The sequence below is a fragment of the Thalassophryne amazonica genome, chromosome 2, assembly GCF_902500255.1.
Source record: "Thalassophryne amazonica chromosome 2, fThaAma1.1, whole genome shotgun sequence".
Taxonomy (NCBI): Eukaryota; Metazoa; Chordata; class Actinopteri; order Batrachoidiformes; family Batrachoididae; genus Thalassophryne; species Thalassophryne amazonica.
The window spans coordinates 56,950,890-56,972,373 of NC_047104.1; the positions used below are offsets into that span (position 1 = coordinate 56,950,890).

The 21,484-nt window shown below is 45.0% G+C and overlaps 2 protein-coding genes across 3 annotated transcripts in view; one reads left to right on the top strand and one right to left on the bottom strand.

Moving 5' to 3' along the window:
* slc12a4 (solute carrier family 12 member 4) overlaps window positions 1-4,966 on the top strand; it is a 90,297-nt gene extending 85,331 nt beyond the window's left edge. Inside the window, 7 exon segments of the mRNA XM_034186358.1 lie at window positions 491-622; window positions 1,878-1,904; window positions 1,906-1,935; window positions 1,937-1,990; window positions 2,097-2,284; window positions 2,470-2,603; window positions 3,822-4,966. Of these exon segments, the coding sequence (XP_034042249.1) occupies window positions 491-622; window positions 1,878-1,904; window positions 1,906-1,935; window positions 1,937-1,990; window positions 2,097-2,284; window positions 2,470-2,603; window positions 3,822-3,913 (657 nt within the window). The 3' untranslated portion in view covers window positions 3,914-4,966.
* Window positions 4,967-5,638: 672 nt separating this feature from the next.
* dpep2 (dipeptidase 2) overlaps window positions 5,639-21,484 on the bottom strand; it is a 48,240-nt gene continuing 32,394 nt past the window's right edge. For both annotated transcript variants that reach the window (XM_034186369.1, XM_034186377.1), the window contains 4 exons: window positions 11,071-11,155; window positions 10,890-10,965; window positions 6,757-6,892; window positions 5,639-6,486 (listed from right to left, as the gene is read on the bottom strand). In XM_034186369.1, the coding sequence (XP_034042260.1) occupies window positions 6,283-6,486; window positions 6,757-6,892; window positions 10,890-10,965; window positions 11,071-11,155 (501 nt within the window). In that variant the 3' untranslated portion in view covers window positions 5,639-6,282. The remainder of the gene's footprint in view (window positions 6,487-6,756; window positions 6,893-10,889; window positions 10,966-11,070; window positions 11,156-21,484) is intronic.

The window sequence follows — 21,484 nt, forward strand, 5'->3', positions numbered from 1 at the left end:
GCAAAGGAAATCTTAACAAAGAAAAATCTGGCATGGGACCCATTTTTATCCAAATGTCTAAAAAGTACGTAGAAGTGGCTTTGGTGTCCTCTACTCCACTGTGAGACCAGTCAGCAAACTGCATAGGGTCAAGTGCATGCTCAATTTCCTTAGGATGTTAGACTTCACCACACATTTCAATTTAATTAAGTTTTTAAACTTGGATACATAATGAATAAACAATAAACACTTGAATATAGATAAAGTAAATAATAGACAGTATCTAAAATTAAATAATTTAATTTTGTGAATATAAAAGCAATTACTCTAATTTATTATTGTTATTCATTTATTTTAGTCACTATTAATATTTTTTTACTTCCTTGTGCATATTTATGAAATATTTGCTTAAATTCATAATTTCAAGAAGGATGAAATAAAATTGTTACAATTGATCTATTATTTACTATTAAGAAACAATAATGTCATTAATTGCTTATTTTCATTTCAGGTTTGGCGGAAATGTAAGATGCGCATCTTTACTGTCGCCCAGATGGATGACAACAGCATCCAGATGAAGAAAGATCTGGCCACATTCCTTTACCAGCTGAGAATAGAGGCTGAAGTGGAGGTGGTGGAGATGGTGAGAAAGAAAACCTCTTATCCCTCGACTAAGGGCCCGGTCATGGGCACATGGCGATCGCTGAATGAAGGAAAAAACTCACAAAGTCACAAAATCGTCTAGAAAAAGTGGACGAATGTACCTGCACTTCTCCCATCACCGAAAAGCCTTCAAGTCCAGAGCACATAAAAGAACAAAACAAAACTGAAACTAACAAAACAAAAACAAAGTGAATGGCGACCTTGCCGCTTTAAACAAAATCAAAACAAAACATTCATGATGACGTAGCTTCACAGCAGATATCAAACATAGTGCCACCCTGTGATCATTTCTGCAGCCAACATGCGCTCTCTACAGCACCTGCAGAAATGAGATTTGGTTGTCTGGCTGGCGGGTGACAACAGGTTTGTCTTCACAACAAACACGCACCTTCCAGCCACAGACAGCATGCGAACATGCGCACAGCCGTTTGTTGCGTACAGCCATTGTGTGTGTGCACACAGCCTCTCCAGCCAGAGACGGCTGGAACGTGCATAAATAGTTATGTAGTTGATAAAACGTTCTTGCCACTATTGTTTCTGTATTGATTATGTTGCTTTTCATCCCACACATGGACGGGTCACATACAGCTTTAGTTATGATCCGTTCAGATATGGTCAGTGTTTGTGTAAGACGCAGCCCAGTCTCACATTTTTTTTTCGTGGTCCCGTGACGAAATGAGTCAATTTCGTGACAGGGTTTTTTTAAACTCACTATTCCTAACCCTACTTCCTACTCCCGACCCCTAACCTTAAACATAACCTAATCTTACTCTTTCCCCCCACCCTAACCATAGCCACCTGACCCCTCCGCTTCACTTTTAATTTCGTGCAGCCATCACGGAATGAATTAGAATGAATTTGTGCTGCCATGACGAAAATGAGGCGCATTTCGTCACACTATCATGACAACAGTTTGAAATTCTGACGAAGCGTCAGCTACAGGAACAAGCTGGACGACAGTTAAATGATGTCTGCCAAAGTCGATGTAAGTCCAGATTTCTTGTTTCGTTTTGGCTTCGGTGTCCTTCATTTGTGCCGTGTGAACAGGGTGTAACTCACTCTCTGAAACTTTAGTATATGATAATACAAAGTAAGCTGAATTCCAAACTTGCATTCTGAATTCATATATCACCTGAAAAATTACAAACACTTTAATTGCTTACTTTTATGATGATACTGTTGTATGAAACTGATATGTTGCCATTTAACGCTAATGTTTCTCAATGGCATTTCAGCATGACAGCGACATCTCAGCATACACCCTATGAGCGGACCTTAATGATGGAGCAGAGGTTCCCAAATGTTGAGGCAAATGAGGCTGTCCACTGCAGAAAGAAGACAGAGAGAATTACATTTGATTTTGTGATGATATTAACTTTTCACTCATAACTGTGAGATTTGGTTGTGTTTTATGTTTGGAATTGGTTTTGTCATTGCTCCAAATGCTCCTGTAGGCCCAGCTAGTGAAGGACAGGCACTCCTTGGTGCGTATGGGCAGTCTGTACTCAGATGAAGATGAGGAGGTGTTGGAGATTCCTCCAGAGAAGGTTCAGATGACTTGGACTCGGGAGAAGTGTGAGGCTGAGAAAAGAAACAAGAACAATGCACCGGAGAACTTCAGAGAGCTCATCAGTCTCAAACCGTCAGTCTCTTAATCAAGGCGCTAAGATCTTGTTCTCACATTCTCCTTTAAGCAGTAAAATCTAGCTGTCAGTCTCTGGACTTCTTTGTCCATCATCTGTTTGTCTCTTAGAAATACACTTCAAAATCTAATTTTTATCTGTCTGAACTTGCCGAAGCTGAGTTTATTCTCTTGGTGCTTCTCAGAGATCAGTCCAATGTGCGGCGAATGCACACTGCTGTAAAACTGAATGAAGTAATCGTCAACAAGTCCCACGATGCTCGATTAGTACTGCTCAACATGCCTGGGCCTCCTCGGAACATAGACGGAGACGAGAACTGTATCCTTTATTCATGTCATCAAGCATTAGCTTTTGTTTAAAGTTGGCCATACTGCATTAGATGTACAGTGTCTTCAGAATATTCATAGATATCAAATAATCATCCTCATTAAGGGGACACATAATGCTCGATTATGGCCAAGCAATGGGAAGGTAAATAACAAAGATGTGTGAGAATCAGACATATCAATCTGAAGAAAAAAATTTGGGTTTGTATTTCTTTGAGTAAGACATAAAAAAAACTGCAACAAGAACAGGAGATTCCATATTGTGGAATCTGAATTAACAGGCAAGATTTAAAATTCATGAAAGATGACATTACTATTAGATGATATAGTATTTTATTTATATTGTACATGAATTTATTTGTGTGTATATATTGTACTGGTACATATATGTATTTGTGTTTGTAAAAATATATTTACACATTATTTATATTTTTACCCGAGGCCAAAATATGGCCATCGGGTATTGCAAAGACTTTGTGTTCATCCGTCCATCTGTGTGTCTGCCTGTGTTCAGCGTAAGTCCAGTCCTATTATTGCCAGAGTCTTTAAATTCACAAGGAGCATTCTTGGGACACAGACCTTTGACAAGTTCAAAGATAGCTAACCTTGACCTATTTTAAGGGGTCAAAAGGTCACATTCTTTCTATAAATGCTTTCATTAATTGCCTGCAGAGGTGGTGGCCAAGTCGTTAATGCGCTTGGTTTCAGTGCAGAAGGTTCCGGGTTCAAATCCCACCCCTGCCACATTTCTCCATGTAATGTGGAGTTGCGTCAGGAAGGGCATTTGGCGTAAAACCTGTGCCAATTCACCATGCAGATCCACCTTGGATTTGCTGTGGCGACCCCGAGTGCAAACAAGGGAGCAGCTGAAGGGACTTACTTACATGCTTATATGGCCGAGAGCATTGCATTATATTTATTATTTCATCTGTATGCTTTTTGTTTTTTGCTGGGGAGGAGGGGGAGCTGGGGTCATTTTTGTTAATAAATCTGAAATTCACATATCTTTACAGTCACTGGTGATCACAAATATCACATATTTCACCATCCGTGCAAACAATTTGGGCTAATCATGTCATAATTTGGTAACTAACACACTTTTGCTTTGCTAGTTACTTGTTTGTAATTTACACAAAGGTATAATGAGTGATCACTAATTTATATAATCCCTGCTCTGAGATCAACTATGCTTCCTTAACATTTCTGTCAGACATGGAGTTTCTCGAGGTGCTGACTGAAGGTTTGGAACGAGTGCTTTTGGTGAGAGGCGGAGGTCGGGAGGTCATCACGATCTACTCGTGACCATTTAGTTGCTGCTGTGTCAAAGCTTCACAATCTTCAGAATGCATTCCAACCCTGGACACGAGCGGTGTACACCTGACGGTTCTGAGCAGACACCTGATACTGAAGATATTTTTTTTTTCATGCCAGGCACACTTTTTTTTTACTTTTATAGAATACTGCACCACATTAGTGCACATGTACATCTATGATTTTTGCTGTTCTTTACAAATGAAAGCTGCTGTTGCATAAAGCAGCATTACTGTTCCCCACGCACATCAATAACTGTGTGTCAAAGTGCCCAATTCAAATTTGATTAGTATTTTTTTCTGTCTGTAGATCAGAAGTACCTCCTCAGATCAGACAAAACCACTTTAGTTAAAAAAAAAATAATAATAATAAATAACTTTTTCACTGCAAAAAGTTACATTTAGTGATATGGTTCGGTTCTCTGACCTCCCTGCTCCTCCACATGCCTACATGGAAAGGGAGAACAGCAGCAAAGACCCCAAGCATGAGGAACAGAACAGGGCACGTATCAATGACAACAAAATGACAATGAGTGAACTGGACAACAGACAAAAACAGGAGGCGTTGGGGTGTGCCAAATGAAAGTGTATGAATAAGCCGACTTAGCTGTCAGTTGATTTGGGCTGAGCTTGACTTTGTGGCTTGTCTGAACTAACATGAGATAAAGAAAAAAAAAACAACAACACATTTTTGTTCAACAGCCATAATAATATACCAGATTCTAACCATACAACATCCCATTTATAGAAGAAACAAATCATATTTATTTATTTATTTGTTTGACAATTTGCCAGTGAATTAATAAAGTCACTGTCAATGGTGTAAATGTAGATGCAATGAATTAGCAAGTTTTATAAGGGTTGTAATTTATGATTTTTCTTTGAAAATATGTTTTGGAAAGGAAAAAACTGTATGAACAGCTTTACATGGTTCAATTTATACTCAGCAGATGAGGTGATGTCCCAGATACACTGTTTGTAGACAAAGACAAACCATTACATTTTTCTGTGCACATATAAAAAGGGATCTCCAAGATGAAATGATCTCATCTGTATAAGATGTCCACTTTATTTTTGTATGCTTTTATGTGTGTATTTTTTAAGAGGCTGGGGGGTGGAGGTGGGGGTTAAACCAGTGTGAATTAAGTGTTGACTAAATGACCCATGCATTTAGTGTCTATGTGTAATAGGTATTCCAAAGCGTTGAAAAAGATGAGGTAGATACCTGCAGTGATTTAATAGAGAAAGGAGTCAAACCTTCTAGGTTTTTAGTACATAAAATATAATCAGGACAAACCAATTAAAATTTGCTTTGCTTTAATGCAACATATCAATCCAAATATCAACTTAGTTTTCCCCATGTAATATCCATACATGTGTCAGACATCTGCTGGATTGTTCGTGGATGATGAATTGGTGATGGATTAGGAGCAGGTGTAGTTGTCATTGACACAGAAAGACCATTTCTGCAGAGAAATCTACTAAATTGGAGATGAAAATTATTATTTTCTGATTGTTTCACAGGGTTATGTTGTAAAACTCATATAACATGGTCACACATCCACACAAACTCTGTGGATAGGATTTTTATATGAATTTAGCCTTGAAACAAAGAGACAGCAAGGAGATGTAATCTTATCTGATTATTTGTATTTGTATTTTACATCTATGAATTTTTTTTGCCAAATTAAAAACAAGCCAAAAATTCCAAGCATCCAGATAACACTGTTAAAGAGTTAGCATCTTAAAATGATTGAAAGTGCAGCATTAGCTCCAGTGATGGCTAAATGAGGCTTCATGAAGCATTTGATTTTTTTTTTGTCTCAACCATCAGAAGGTAATAATATCTTTTCACAAAAGGGTTCCAAAAACATAGAAATACAATATACTTTGAACACTTTTATTTTGAAGAGACCACCACATCTAGTGTGCTCAGACAAAAACAAAAACAAAATCAAGAGGAAATAAAAACAAACAAAAAAAAAAAACAGCAAATGCTTCATGAAGTTTAATTTGGCCATCACTGCTCAGAACTGGTGAGAATAACATAAATTCAGGAGTACTTTTCATTTTAAAACAATACAAGTTGACTAGTTTGCTGTATATCACCTTTCAGATAAAAAAAGTGGAAACATATGACTTAATTTAACTGCATCATCTGTAATTTTATTTAAAAGTATGCATATTTTTTCATTCAGTACTCCTGTTTTGTAGCGATGCCAGTTGGCTCATGGACAAATTAAAAAGCCAATAATACATTTGGAAATAAAAATAAAATTTTATATTAAATAATATAGTATATTATATTATTACTATATTATAGACAATGTAATTGATTTAAGTCCCTAAATTCTGCTGTTTTCACTGATGTGTCATTTGATGAAAAATCAGCATGAGTATGGCTGAGATCAGCAGGCTGGTAGGACCTTGAGGACCATGTTGGACATTAGATGAGTTCTGCAGTTTCTGGCCAGGAGGTCTGAAGACCAGCCTGCAGGGGTTCTGCACTTCCTCCAACGGGATATGGACTTCACTAGGTAGAGTACTTCTCAAATGATGACTGACCTGTGCAACATATAGGCAAATGAGGGAGGGAAGCTGTTGTTTCACTTAATAAAGGTCACTTGATTGAAGAGCACAAAGAAACCACTCTGTGTATGCTAATTATGGTTCAGTCAGTTTAACAAGGATCAGTTTATAATGATTAAAGTAACAAATAAACAAAAAACTCAAGACCAGTGAGACAGACAGACATTAAAACTACATGCTACAAATTTCCTTTTTTATGTTTTCTCCACTACTGAAGGCTATCTGACTGAAAATATGTTGGCTCACCTTTTCCACCTCTTCAAACACTCGCAGGAAGTTTTCTCGAAGGACATTGGCCAACTCAGTCTCTGTCCAGTTCCTTTCCAGGAGTTCCAGGATTAGGGCAGGATACTTGGACACATCCTCTAACCCCACAGGAAAGCTGATAACCCCCCAAAATAGTTAGAGTTGCTCACTTATTTTGATTGGCACCTCTGTCTTTGTTATGTTATGGCCAGTGTGCTTGTTAAAAACATGTGACATGGCCCCAAATAAGAGGAATACTGCTCCTCACCTGGATCTATCACAACCCAAACTTTCAGATGTGAATGCAGAAACATAGAAAGATACATACCATTTAATTGTATTTACAGTACAACCCCAATTTCATTGAAGTTGGGATGTTGTGTAAAATGTAAATACCAGGGTAGGCTGAAAAGTTCTAAGGCTCACCAAGAAGGAGAAATGCCATTTCAATAAAACTTGGCATGCATTAAGTTCAGCTCTTCTGATGACTAACTGTGTTATTTTCTTCCAGGTTGTGAGGTAGTTTGTGGTTCATAGCCAAGTTTGAATGTTCGTGGTAGAGGGAAATGGCACAAATGGACAAAATCTGGCATTGCGGTGTGATTAAGTACCTGCATAAGAAGGGGTTACATTCATGCGGATATGGTTGCTACATTAGGGGATGAAGCTCCCTCCATATCTACAGTGCAGAAGTGGGCAGCTGAATTTAAGAGGGGCAGAGAGAGCCTTGAAGATGACCCAAGGTCTGGGCGGCCTGCAACAGCCACAACCCAGAAAAACATTGACCTTGTTCATGAAATGGTGATGGACAACAGACGATCGACGATTAATCAGCTAGCAGATGCTGTGGGAATATCCCGTGAGAGAATTGAACACATTCTGCATGAAGAACTTGGAATGTCAAAGGTGTCAGCTCGGTGGGTGCCACGTCGTCTGACGTCTGATCAGAAACGCACCAGGCTAGTCATGTCAAAGGCAAACTTGGCACAATTTGAAGAGGATCCAGCCAATTACATGGAATGTTTTCTTACCCAGGATGAGTGCTGAGTTCACCACTTCAATGCAGTGGAAACACCCAAGGTCACCACCTCCAAAGAAGGCCAAGGTCATTTTGTCTGCGGGGAAGGTCATGGTTTCAGTTTTCTGGGATGACAAGGGCATTGTGTTCGTGGATTGTCTTGAAAAGGGACAAACCATAAATGGACAGTACTATTCTAACCTACTGAGACAGTTACGCGAGGCTATCAAAAAGAAGTGACCAGGAAAGCTGACGAAAGGGGTGCTGTTCCATCAAGACAATGCCCCAGCTCACAAGTCAACAGTGGCCATGGCCACTATCCACGAGTGTGGATTCGAACTGGTAGATCACCCACCATAATCCCTGACTTGGCACCCTCAGACTTTCATCTGTTCCCAAACCTGAAAAAAAAACTTGGCTGGGAAGCACTATCGGAGCAATGATGAGGTGATGGCTGCCGCTGAGGACTATTTTGACTCTCAAGATGAAAGCTTCTATGCCAAGGGAATCAAAGCACTCAAGCACCACTGGAAGAAGTGTGTGGAGTTACAGGGAGACTATGTAGAAAAATAACCCTGAATTTGTTCAATTCGACAACTGCATCATAGTCAGCCTTAGAACTTTTCAGCCTACCCTTAAAACAGAATACAATGATTTGCAAATCCTCTTCAACCTATATTCAATTGAATGCACCACCAAGACAAGATATTTAATGTTCAAACTGTTAAACCTTGTTGTTTTTGTGCAAATATTTGCTCATTTTGAAATGATGCCTGCAACACATGTTTCTCAATGTTCAGTTGCAAGGAATTTAGGGTTTCCATCATCTACAGACCATAATATAATCAGAAGATTCAGAGAATCTGGAGAACTTTCTACACGTAAGCTGCAAGGCTGAAAACCAACATTGAATGCTCGTGACCATCGATCCCTGAGGTGGCACTGCATTAAAAACTGACATTATTGTGTAAAGGATCTTACCTCGTGGGCTTAGGAACACTTCAGAAAACGATAGTCAGTTAACACAGTTCATCGCTACATCTACAAATACAAATTAAAACTCTACCATGCAAAGCAAAAGCCATACATCAACAACATCCAGAAACACTGGCGCCTTCTCTGGGCCCAAGCTCATTTGAAATGGACAGACGCAAAATGGAAAAGTATGCTGTGGTCTGATGAGTCCACATTTCAAATTGTTTTTGGAAATCACAGATGTCGTGTCCTCCAGACAAAAGAGGAAAAAGACCGTCAAGATTGTTACCAGCACAAAGTTCAAAAGCCAGCATCTGTGATGGTATGGGCGTGTGTTAGTGCCCATGGCATGGACAACTTACACATCTGTGATGGCACCATCAATGATGAAACGTACATCCAGGTTTTGGAGCAACACATGCTGCCATCCAGGCAACGTCTTTTGCAGTGACGTCCCTGCTTATTTCAGCAAGACAATACCAAGCCAAATTCTGCACGTGTTTCAACAGCTTCGTAGTAAAAGAGTGAGGGTACTAGACTGGCCTGCCTGCAGTCCAGACCTGTCGCCCATTGAAAATGTGTGGCACATTAAGAAGTGCAAAATATGACAATGGAGACCCCGGGCTGTTGAACAACTGAAGTCGTACATCAAGCAAGAATGAGAAACAATTCCACCTATAAAGCTTCAACAATTAGTGTCCTCAGTTTCCAAACACTTACTGAGTGTTGTTAGGAAGAAAGGTGATGTAACACATTGGTAAACATACCACTGTTAGCTTTTTTGAAACGTGTTGCAGGCATCCATTTCAAAATGAGCAAATATTTGCACAAAAACAATAAAGATTATCAGTCTGAACATTAAATATCTTGTCTTTGTGGTGTATTCAATTGAATATAGGTTGAAGAGGATTTGCAAATCATTATATTCTGTTTTTATTTACATTTTACACAACGTCTCAGCTTCATTGGAATTGGGGTTGTATAGGCTCTATCTTGACAACCAATGGCACATGATCTCCCAACCTCGTCTCACAGCAGTTCGTTGGACTGGGTTACAAAAAGTACATTAATCTATGGGTTCGTGACTGAGGTATGAAAATGGGGCATTTTTTGTAACGGGGCACAAATTAGTTTGGGGAGGTTACAGACTTATGCTATGGCTATGGTTAGAATAGGAGAAGGGGAAGATTATGAATAATAAAATAAAATAAAACGTGCCGACAGGGGCACAAAAAAAAAAAAAAAAAACGCGAGATAGTGCAAATGTATTTTGTACATGTCAGTTTTATTGCGCATAAATGCAGAGTGTACCTGTGTGTAGTGAAAGCGCTTACTTAGGGTGCCTCTACTCGCTGTGTCTTTAAGTACCCCAACAAATCTGCGCCCAGCTTTAGACCATTTGTTTGGTAGTCTGATGCTCAACTGCCATGAAATAGAAATACATGGGCACCCTACTAGCCACACCTCATTTTTAGATCAACCACCCGTCGGTGGACAGATGGTCGCATATAAACTTAAACCCTGGTCAGTCCAAACACTGAATGATGAATAATGAGCCATGTAGCATGAATTTTTTTTTTTTTGTGTGTGAGTTGAGTTATTCAAGAAACGTGGGAGAATAGTGGCTCTTAGAGGCAGAATATTTGGCAAATGAGGCTCATCTCTGAGCATGGTGCTAATTTTGTGAAATTCAAGATTTAGCAAAACTAGCGCGGGGCAATTTGTGTACGAGGTACTACGAGGACAAACAAGAATGTTAGAGTCATGTTAGTGGTGAGTACGAGGCTGTTAGAGACCCATTATCAGAGCAGGTTCCACTCTGAGAAAGCCCTTGTAGCCTTTTTTAACATCTGTTTCCTGCAATTCCTTCAGAAGAACATCATATATGTGGCTCATTATTCAAATAATCACTGAAATTTCTGACAAATCCATACATGGCTCATTATTCATGGCTTTATTATTCGGTCTGACCTGGGCGTTACTATTAAAGGAAATGGGTGATGGCTATGAAAATGACAACTGCATTGTGTGCTACCAATGGCACTTGTGTCTCACTCTGTTCTGCTTTGCTCCTTTCGGAAGATAGGGCCCCAACTCCTGACAGTAAGTGGAATTTAATATTAACCAGTGTAATTCTTACCGCCCAGCGCCTTCATAGTCTGCTCCAATTCCAATGGACTCTGCTCCAATGACCTCCTTAATATGGTCAAAATGATCTGTAAATTCCATGTGGGAAAATTTTTTATTACCGCTAATGAGAAATTTCTGTAGGCAGAGATGACATAGATATGTATCTACATGCACACAGTATGATGCCTCACCAGCTACAGCAGAGATGTTTGCCTCATCTGTGCAGGAAATGAATCTATTGTAGAGATTCACCATGATCAACCCTCTGTTGTTTCTCTGAAAGATAACACATACGTCATTGTGTTACACATGTCAAACCTTTGACACTTCCAGTCAAACGTTTGGACACACTTTCACTTTTGAGCACCTTTCAATCAATCAATCAATCAACTTTTTTTTTATATAGCGCCAAATCACAACAAACAGTTGCCCCAAGGCGCTTTATATTGTAAGGCAAGGCCATACAACAATCATGAAAAACCCCAACGGTCAAAACGACCCCCTGTGAGCAAGCACTTGGCAACAGTGGGAAGGAAAAACTCCCTCTTAACAGGAAGAAACCTCCAGCAGAACCAGGCTCAGGGAGGGGCAGTCTTCTGCTGAGACTGGTTGGGGCTGAGGGAAAGAACCAGGAAAAAGACATGCTGTGGAGGGGGGCAGAGATCGATCACTAATGATTAAATGCGGAGTGATGCATACAGAGCAAAAAGAGAAAGAAACAGTGCATCATGGGAACCCCCCCACAGTCTACGTCTAAAGCAGCATAACCAAGGGATAGTCCAGGGTCACCCGATCCAGCCCTAACTATAAGCCTTAGCGAAAAGGAAAGTTTTAAGCCTAATCTTAAAAGTAGAGAGGGTATCTGTCTCCCTGATCTGAATTGGGAGCTGGTTCCACAGGAGAGGAGCCTGAAAGCTGAAGGCTCTGCCTCCCATTCTACTCTTACAAACCCTAGGAACTACAAGTAAGCCTGCAGTCTGAGAGCGAAGCGCTCTATTAGGGTGATATGGTACTACGAGGTCCCTGAGATAAGATGGGACCTGATTATTCAAACCTTATAAGTAAGAAGAAGAATTTTAAATTCTATTCTAGAATTAACAGGAAGCCAATGAAGAGAGGCCAACACGGGTGAGATATGCTCTCTCCTGCTAGTCCCCGTCAGTACTCTAGCTGCAGCATTTTGAATTAACTGAAGGCTTTTTAGGGAACTTTTAGGACAACCTGATAATAAAGAATTACAATAGTCCAGCCTAGAGGAAATAAATGCATGAATTAGTTTTTCAGCATCACTCTGAGACAAGACCTTTCTGATTTTAGAGATATTGCGTAAATGCAAAAAGGCAGTCCTACATATTTGTTTAATATGCGCTTTGAATGACATATCCTGATCAAAAATGACTCCAAGATTTCTCACAGTATTACTAGAGGTCAGGGAAATGCCATCCAGAGTAAAGATCTGGTTAGACACCATGCTTCTAAGATTTGTGGGGCCAAGTACAATAACTTCAGTTTTATCTGAGTTTAAAAGCAGGAAATTAGAGGTCATCCATGTCTTTATGTCTGTAAGACAATCCTGCAGTTTAGCTAATTGGTGTGTGTCCTCTGGCTTCATGGATAGATAAAGCTGGGTATCATCTGCGTAACAATGAAAATTTAAGCAATACCGTCTAATAATACTGCCTAAGGGAAGCATGTATAAAGTGAATAAAATTGGTCCTAGCACAGAACCTTGTGGAACTCCATAATTAACTTTAGTCTGTGAAGAAGATTCCCCATTTACATGAACAAACTGTAATCTATTAGACAAATATGATTCAAACCACCGCAGCGCAGTGCCTTTAATACCTATGACATGCTCTAATCTCTGTAATAAAATTTTATGGTCAACAGTATCAAAAGCAGCACTGAGGTCCAACAGAACAAGCACAGAGATAAGTCCACTGTCCGAAGCCATAAGAAGATCATTTGTAACCTTCACTAATGCTGTTTCTGTACTATGATGAATTCTAAAACCTGACTGAACCTCTTCAAATAGACCATTCCTCTGCAGGTGATCAGTTAGCTGTTTTACAACTACCCTCTCAAGAATCTTTGAGAGAAAAGGAACCTTTCTGCACCTTTCTGAGCACAGAGTGCAATGTAATACCCCAGTGGTCGTTGCAATCCAGGCAATCACCCTTTCATTTTCAGAGTGAGACAGTAAGTCCTCTCTTCCAGTCTGTCAGAATGATATATGTTTCCCAGACTGAAACAAAGATTGTTTGCAAAACCAGGCATTTTCACCCACATTTAGGAGTTCAGCTACAATACAGCAGATCTCTGCGGCTCAGCAGTTTCACTGCTGCGGGCTGAGAAAGCACAAATAAGGTTTTGTGCCAAAGACCTGGGGGCCTCCCTGATTGATGAATATGATGCACTTCATACAAGCAGTTACATGATGTAATTTTCTTTTATAAAGTGAAGAATGAGGGAGAGAGGGCTGTAATCAGGTGTGTTTGTGTTTGTGTGTGTGTGTGTGTCCCCACAAGTCAAGTCTGAGCATGCACTGGTACCGGTATTCGTTGCATCCGTGATATAATGGAACAGCTTTGGGTCCTAGATTTCAACCACCCAGGCAGAAAAGAACTGGTCCTTCCCCACATCTCTAAAATAACCATCTACCTTCTGCAGCCAGGCGAACCATGGCTGTCCACTTGGCCTTCTTCAGCCACTGGGGTCCTCAACACTCAGGCAATAGGTGTTGGATCATAAACAGAAATGCACCACATGTTGGCGCTCCCTCAGAATGCAGGTGATACTCCTCATCTTCATCTCCGTATGTAACCACTCATTTGTCACGGAGTCATTCTAGCAGTAGGATCCTCTGAAGAGATCTTGGACCAGAAACATTCATTTGTCACTTTGGCTCACTGGTTAGCATTCAAGTCTCACAACCATACAGTGAGACAGGTACACCACCAGGACCCTAAAGACTTTGACCTTTATTCTCCTCCAGGGAGATCAGCATTACTGAACATCTCTGCCCAGCGACCTCATGATTCCATAAGCTCTTCCCAGGCTCCACTTGATCTCAAAGCCAAAGGACTCAGAGACTTGACTGTTACTGCCAAGATAAATGAATGTCTTTACAAATTCTATAGTTTCACCACATACAGATATACTACCGATATACTTCTGATACCTCAGTCCATGAAAATATCAAATGCTTGGATCTTGGTTTTGATCTAGGACAATGGCAAACCCACACATTCCGATTCCTCTCTCAGCTTCTCAAGTGCTACAATTACAGTAGCCACTGATTCCCCAAATATCTCAGCATTGGCCATTAAGTAAAGGTCAGTAAACCTTTCCTTGCCAACAAAAGCACCTAAGTTATTGGTATCTACAACCCTACCCAGCACTGAGTCCATGCAAGCACTGAATTGTGTAGGAACCAGATCACACCCCTGACAAACACCACTCTCACTGAAAAAAGTTACAGTCTCCACATGACTCAAAACCAGTTTGAGACTTTCACCTACAGTACAGTAAAAACAAAAAGAAATAAGTGTTTTTTCCAGTAAAAACATATTTGACATTTTGGCCTCATTCCAGTGTTGCCAAATGCCAAAATTTAATCAATGTGGAAGATAATTAGTGTTGTGTGGGCTGCTGAAGAGGAGGTACTGCTGGCCCACCACCACCAGAGGGCACCCTGCCTGGAGTGCGGGCTCCAGGCACCAGAGGGCGCTGCCGCCTCACAGGAGCAGCCGGGGTGACAGCTGACACTCATCACCTGTGACAGCTGTCACCACTCATCTGATCTGCATCGGTATATCAGCAAGACGTCATCTCCACCTCTTTGCCGAGATATCGTTCTACCTGAAAGGTAATATCCTCAGCCTGACTGCTTGATAGAAAGCCTTTTTGTTGTGATTTTTGTGAGTGATAACAGACTTTTTCTCCAACGAGAGGTGGAGGTAGCTTCCCTGCCGTGCAGATTGCTGGGTGCAGACGCACCCACGTTTAATTGTGTTTTTGTTCCTCGCCAGCAGTACCAGGTCCGACACGCGGAGGCAGTGGCCACCTGGGAGTTCGGGACTTGGCGGCTCCAGTATTCCCGGGGTCTGGTGGCGGAGGAAATCGTGTGGTTCCGGTTCTGCTTTGGACAGGCGTCCTCCTATCTTCGAGCCTGCCCACACGACACCTTGTAATTTGACCTTTGATCTATTGTGTAATCTGTTGTGTTTGTTGTGCACGTTCGCAACAGTAAAGTGTTGTTATTTGACCTATTCCATTGTCCGTTCATTTGCGCCCCCTGTTGTGGGTCTGTGTACTTACACTTTCCCAACAGGATATCTCGGCCAACGTCATGGATCCCGAGGGGCGTCAACCGGCTGTTGAACGGCCAATGGAAGAACAGGGCGCACAGGCGCCCGCAGGAGGAATGATCGGTGAGTTGCAGCGGATCCTCACCGTTTTCACGGCTCGGTTGGATTTACTGACCGAGCAGAACATCCTCCTTAACCGCAGGGTGGAGGCTCTCGCCGCGCAGGTGGAGGCGCGCCCTCAGGGCGCTGCTGCGGCTCTCCCTCCTGTCGACCCTGTGCGTAACAGTGACGTTCCACTGGTCGTTCAACGACCCCTCCCACCTTCCCCTGAAGCATACATAAGCCCTCCAGAGCCGTACGGAGGTTGTGTGGAGACGTGCGCGGACTTCCTTATGCAGTGTTCGCTCGTCTTCGCACAACGTCCCGTCATGTACGCGACTGATTCTAGTAAGATAGCTTATGTAATTAATCTGCTTCGCGGCAAGGCACGCGCTTGGGCTACAGCGCTTTGGGAGCAAAATTCACGGCTCCTTCTGACATATGATGGGTTTGTGAGGGAGTTCAGAACAGTGTTCGATCATCCAAATAGAGGAGAGACCGCTTCAGCCGTGCTGCTGTCAATGAGACAGGGGCGCCGGAGCGCAGCTGCTTATGCAGTCGACTTCCGCATCGCGGCTGCGAGGTCCGGCTGGAATAACACTGCCCTCCGCGCCGCCTTCGTAAACGGACTGTCGTTGGTCCTGAAGGAGCTCCTGGTGGCTAAGGACGAACCGCGGGATTTAGACGGGCTTATTAATCTCGTTATACGATTAGACAATCGGTTAGAGGAACGCCGTCGGGAGCGAGGCGAAGGACGTGACCGGATACGCGCCGCCCCTCTCCCTTCCGGGTTCGAAAAGGGGCCGCCCTCCCCACGCTCCACAGCCGCAGCGCTTTGTGGGGCAACAGCTCCCCCTGCTGACGTTGTTAGGGAAACGCACAGGGCCAAAATGGGGAGGCTGATCCGTGGAGAGTGTTTTCTCTGCAGCTCAACAGAGCACACACAGAGAGACTGCCCCAAACGGCCAAAACGTCAACACTCGCCCTTAGAGACTGGGCTAAGGGGGGGTCAAGACATTCAAGTGAGACACACACAAATTGCCACACGACTCCCAGTCACAATCCTGAGTGGGGATTTAACCCTTCAAGCCCGAGCACTGGTGGACACGGGGTCAGAAGGGAATCTGCTAGACAGCAGATGGGCAAAGGAGGTAGGGCTCCCTCTGGTGGCGCTTCCTACGCCATTGCAGGTGCGGGCACTAGATGGCACCCTCCTCCCTTTACTCACACACAAGACACCACCAGTAACTCTGGTGGTGTCTGGAAACCACCGGGAGGAGATTGAGTTTTTTGTAACTCCTGCCACCTCCCGCGTGATTTTGGGCATCCCATGGATGTTAAAGCACAATCCCCGGATCGATTGGCCGTCTGGGGTGGTGGTTCAGTGGAGCGAAACCTGCCATCGGGTGTGTTTAGGATCCTCGGTTCCTCCCGGTTCCCAGGCGAAGGAGGAGGTCAAAGTCCCGCCCAATCTGACGGCGGTGCCGGTTGAGTACCACGATCTTGCTGACGTCTTCAGCAAGGACCTGGCACTCACCCTTCCCCCGCACCGACCGTACGATTGTGCCATTGATTTGGTTCCGGGCACTGAGTTCCCGTCCAGCAGGCTGTACAACCTCTCACGACCTGAGCGCGAATCAATGGAGACCTACATCCGGGACTCATTAGCTGCCGGGCTGATCCGGAACTCCACCTCCCCGATGGGGGCAGGTTTCTTTTTTGTGGGCAAGAAAGATGGCGGACTTCGTCCATGTATTGATTACAGGGGCTGAATGAGATTACGGTTCGCAACCGATACCCGTTGCCATTATTAGATTCCGTGTTCACCCCCCTGCATGGAGCCAAAATCTTTACTAAACTGGATCTTAGAAATGCGTATCACCTGGTTCGGATCCGGAAGGGAGACGAATGGAAGACGGCATTCAACACCCCATTAGGTCACTTTGAGTACCTGGTCATGCCGTTCGGCCTCACCAACGCCCCCCGCGACGTTCCAAGCATTAGTTAATGATGTCTTGCGGGATTTCCTGCACCGATTCGTCTTCGTATATCTAGACGATATACTCATCTTTTCTCCGGATCCTGAGACTCATGTCCGGCATGTACGTCAGGTCCTGCAGCGGTTGTTGGAGAACCGGCTGTTTGTGAAGGGCGAGAAGTGTGAGTTCCACCGCACCTCTTTGTCCTTCCTGGGGTTTATCATCTCCCCCAACTCCGTCGCTCCTGATCCGGCCAAGGTTGCGGCGGTGAGAGACTGGCCCCAACCCACTAGCCGTAGGAAGCTGCAACAGTTCCTCGGCTTTGCTAATTTCTACAGGAGGTTCATTAAGGGCTACAGTCAGGTAGTTAGCCCCCTGACAGCCCTGACCTCACCAAAAGTTCCCTTCACCTGGTCGGATCGTTGCGATGCCGCGTTCAAGGAGTTGAAACGGCGCTTCTCGTCTGCACCCGTTCTGGTGCAGCCCGATCCTAGTCGCCAGTTAGTGGTTGAAGTGGACGCCTCGGACTCAGGGATAGGAGCTGTGCTTTCCCAGAGCGGGAAGACCGATAAGGTCCTTCACCCGTGTGCCTATTTTTCCCGCAGGTTGACCCCGGCCGAACGGAACTATGACGTCGGCAATCGAGAACTCCTTGCGGTGAAAGAGGCTCTTGAAGAGTGGAGACATCTGTTGGAGGGAACGTCCGTGCCATTCACGGTTTTCACTGACCACCGGAACCTGGAGTATATCAGGACCGCCAAGCGGCGGAATCCCAGGCAAGCCCGCTGGTCACTGTTCTTCGGCCATTTTGACTTCCGGATCACCTACCGTCCCGGGACCAAGAACCAGAGATCGGATGCCTTGTCCCGGGTACATGAAGATGAAGTCAAAACGGAGTTGTCGGATCCACCGGAACCCATCATCCCGGAGTCCACTATCGTGGCCACCCTCACCTGGGACGTAGAGAGAACCGTCCGGGAGGCCCTGGCACGAAGCCCGGACCCCGGAACTGGGCCGAAGAACAGACTTTACGTCCCACCAGAAGCTAGGGCTGCAGTCCTGGACTTCTGTCACGGCTCTAAGCTCTCCTGTCATCCAGGGGTGCGAAGAACCGTGGCAGTTGTCCGGCAGCGCTTCTGGTGGGCGTCCCTAGAGGCCGACGTCCGGGATTATATCCAGGCCTGCACCACCTGCGCCAGGGGCAAGGCTGACCATCGTAGGGCTTCGGGTCTGCTCCAGCCGCTGCCCGTGCCCCATCGCCCCTGGTCCCACATCGGCCTGGATTTTGTCACGGGTCTCCCGCCGTCCCAGGGCAACACCACCATCCTCATGATAGTGGACCGATTCTCCAAGGCGGCCCACTTCGTGGCCCTCCCGAAGCTCCCGACGGCCCAGGAGACAGCGGACCTCCTGGTTCACCACGTCGTCCGGCTGCATGGGATCCCAACAGACATTGTCTCAGATCGCGGTCCCCAGTTCTCCTCGTACGTCTGGAGGAGCTTCTGCCGGGAACTGGGGGCCACGGTGAGTCACGGGTACCATCCCCAGACCAACGGGCAAGCAGAACGGGCCAACCAGGAGATGGAGCAGGCCCTGCGTTGCGTGACAGCCGCGCACCCGGCGGCCTGGAGTACCCATCTGGCCTGGATCGAGTATGCCCATAACAGCCAGGTGTCCGTCAGCCACCGGCCTCTCCCCTTTCGAGGTATGTCTGGGTACCAACCGCCTTTGTTTCCAGTGGTTGAGGGAGAGGTCGGTGTGCCCTCGGTCCAGGCCCACCTACGGAAGTGCCGTCGGGTGTGGCGTGCCGCCCGTTCTGCCTTGCTGAGGGCCCGGATGAGGTCAAAGGCCCATGCAGACCGTCGGCGGACCCCGGCCCCTGCGTATCGGCCAGGGCAGGAGGTGTGGTTGTCGACAAAGGACATCCCCCTCAAAGTGGACTCCCCCAAGTTACAGGACCGTTACATCGGTCCCTTCAAAATCCAGAAGGTCATCAGTCCAGCCGCAGTGAGGCTTCAGCTGCCGGCCTCACTGCGGATCCATCCTGTATTTCACGTGTCCCGAATCAAACCACATCACACCTCACCCCTCTGTACTCCGGGTTCGGCACCGCCTCCTGCCCGGATCATCGATGGCGAGCCGGCTTGGACTGTGCGCCGGCTTTTGGATGTCTGTAGGATGGGCCGGGGCTTCCAGTATTTGGTGGACTGGGAGGGGTACGGACCTGAAGAACGCTCCTGGGTGAAGAGGAGCTTCATTCTGGACCCGGCCCTCCTGGCCGATTTCTACCGCCGCCACCCGGACAAGCCTGGTCGGGCGCCAGGAGGCGCCCGTTGAGGGGGGGGGTCCTGTTGTGTGGGCTGCTGAAGAGGAGGTACTGCTGGCCCACCACCACCAGAGGGCACCCTGCCTGGAGTGCGGGCTCCAGGCACCAGAGGGCGCTGCCGCCTCACAGGAGCAGCCGGGGTGACAGCTGACACTCATCACCTGTGACAGCTGTCACCACTCATCTGATCTGCATCGGTATATCAGCAAGACGTCATCTCCACCTCTTTGCCGAGATATCGTTCTACCTGAAAGGTAATATCCTCAGCCTGACTGCTTGATAGAAAGCCTTTTTGTTGTGATTTTTGTGAGTGATAACAGACTTTTTCTCCAACGAGAGGTGGAGGTAGCTTCCCTGCCGTGCAGATTGCTGGGTGCAGACGCACCCACGTTTAATTGTGTTTTTGTTCCTCGCCAGCAGTACCAGGTCCGACACGCGGAGGCAGTGGCCACCTGGGAGTTCGCGACTTGGCGGTTCCAGTATTCCCGGGGTCTGGTGGCGGAGGAAATCGTGTGGTTCCGGTTCTGCTTTGGACAGGCGTCTCCTATCTTCGAGCCTGCCCACACGACACCTTGTAATTTGACCTTTGATCTATTGTGTAATCTGTTGTGTTTGTTGTGCACGTTCGCAACAGTAAAGTGTTGTTATTTGACCTATTCCATTGTCCGTTCATTTGCGCCCCCTGTTGTGGGTCCATGTACTTACACTTTCCCAACAATTAGCTTCTGATTTGTGCTTTGCTGGGAGGCCGCGACTGAATTTGAGTGAGCATGTTTCCACATGCAGAGCTACAGATGTGTCAGGAAGAGAATACAGTAAGGGTGTGCATCTATCCCTTACAAAACCATCCATTACATATCTTGACACATCTGCTATGATACTATCAAGGGGCAATACTTCCTTTACTGTTGAACAATTAATTTTGATGTGATTTGTTTCTGTATGAATCAATGTAATCTGATACAATTCTTTGTTTAATGGAGACAGTTATTTTTCATGATAAATTTGAATTCAGCCAAAAGTGACATTGCTTAACTTCAAATACATAATTTATAAAGGAGCATGGGCCTTCTTCAGGTTTTTACGACTGTGCTGCAGCATGCTGGTGCTGCCTTTGTTTGCCTTTTGTTCACCATTGGGTGGCAACAGCACATCCATTAGTGGAAAGTGCAGCACAGAATTAGTTCAGAAGAAGAAGCCGGCTTTTGCTACAATTCAACTGCACTGTACAGCAGAAGATGGCTCACTGTTATGATGCAGTGGGCACCAGCCAGATGTTTTTACAAATGCTCAAAATTCCCCCATTCTGAAGCAGTGAGAGCTTCGCTCTGACCTTTGAATGTTTTAGGGCCCCTTCACACATAACATGATCAAAGCCCAGGTTACACATAGATGGTTTTGTCGGCAGGTAGTACGTAGACCAAAGTTCGCTGTAGTTCCGGCTGTTTTCGCGGTGGAAAGGGGCGGAGCATTGCGCCGGCGTTTTGAGCGCCGTACTAGCTGCAAATACGTGGATAAAACGCCGCTAAATTCACCGAATAAAGCGGTGTTTTGACGCCATAGCATCCGGCACATGTCAGGCAATGGGGGTTAATACCCAGTTCTATCCTTTACAATCGCAGGTTAAGACGCGCGTGAGAACGTCGGTGTTCTGCTGCCACCGAAAATGCCCTGTGTACCGCTGGATTTATCCAGGCAAATCCTGCATTACTCCAGGAACTTTTGCATATAGGCACCGCCCCCAGAGTATAATAGGCTGAAGCAGCTGTAACTGCAGGGGGAGGGAGCTCATCTCTCAGCCTTTTCTTTTCTCTCCTTTTTCCCCTCCTCAACGTGTTGCTTGTCTCCACCACAGGGCTACCCTCTGCTTCTGAACCAGACCTCTTGGTAA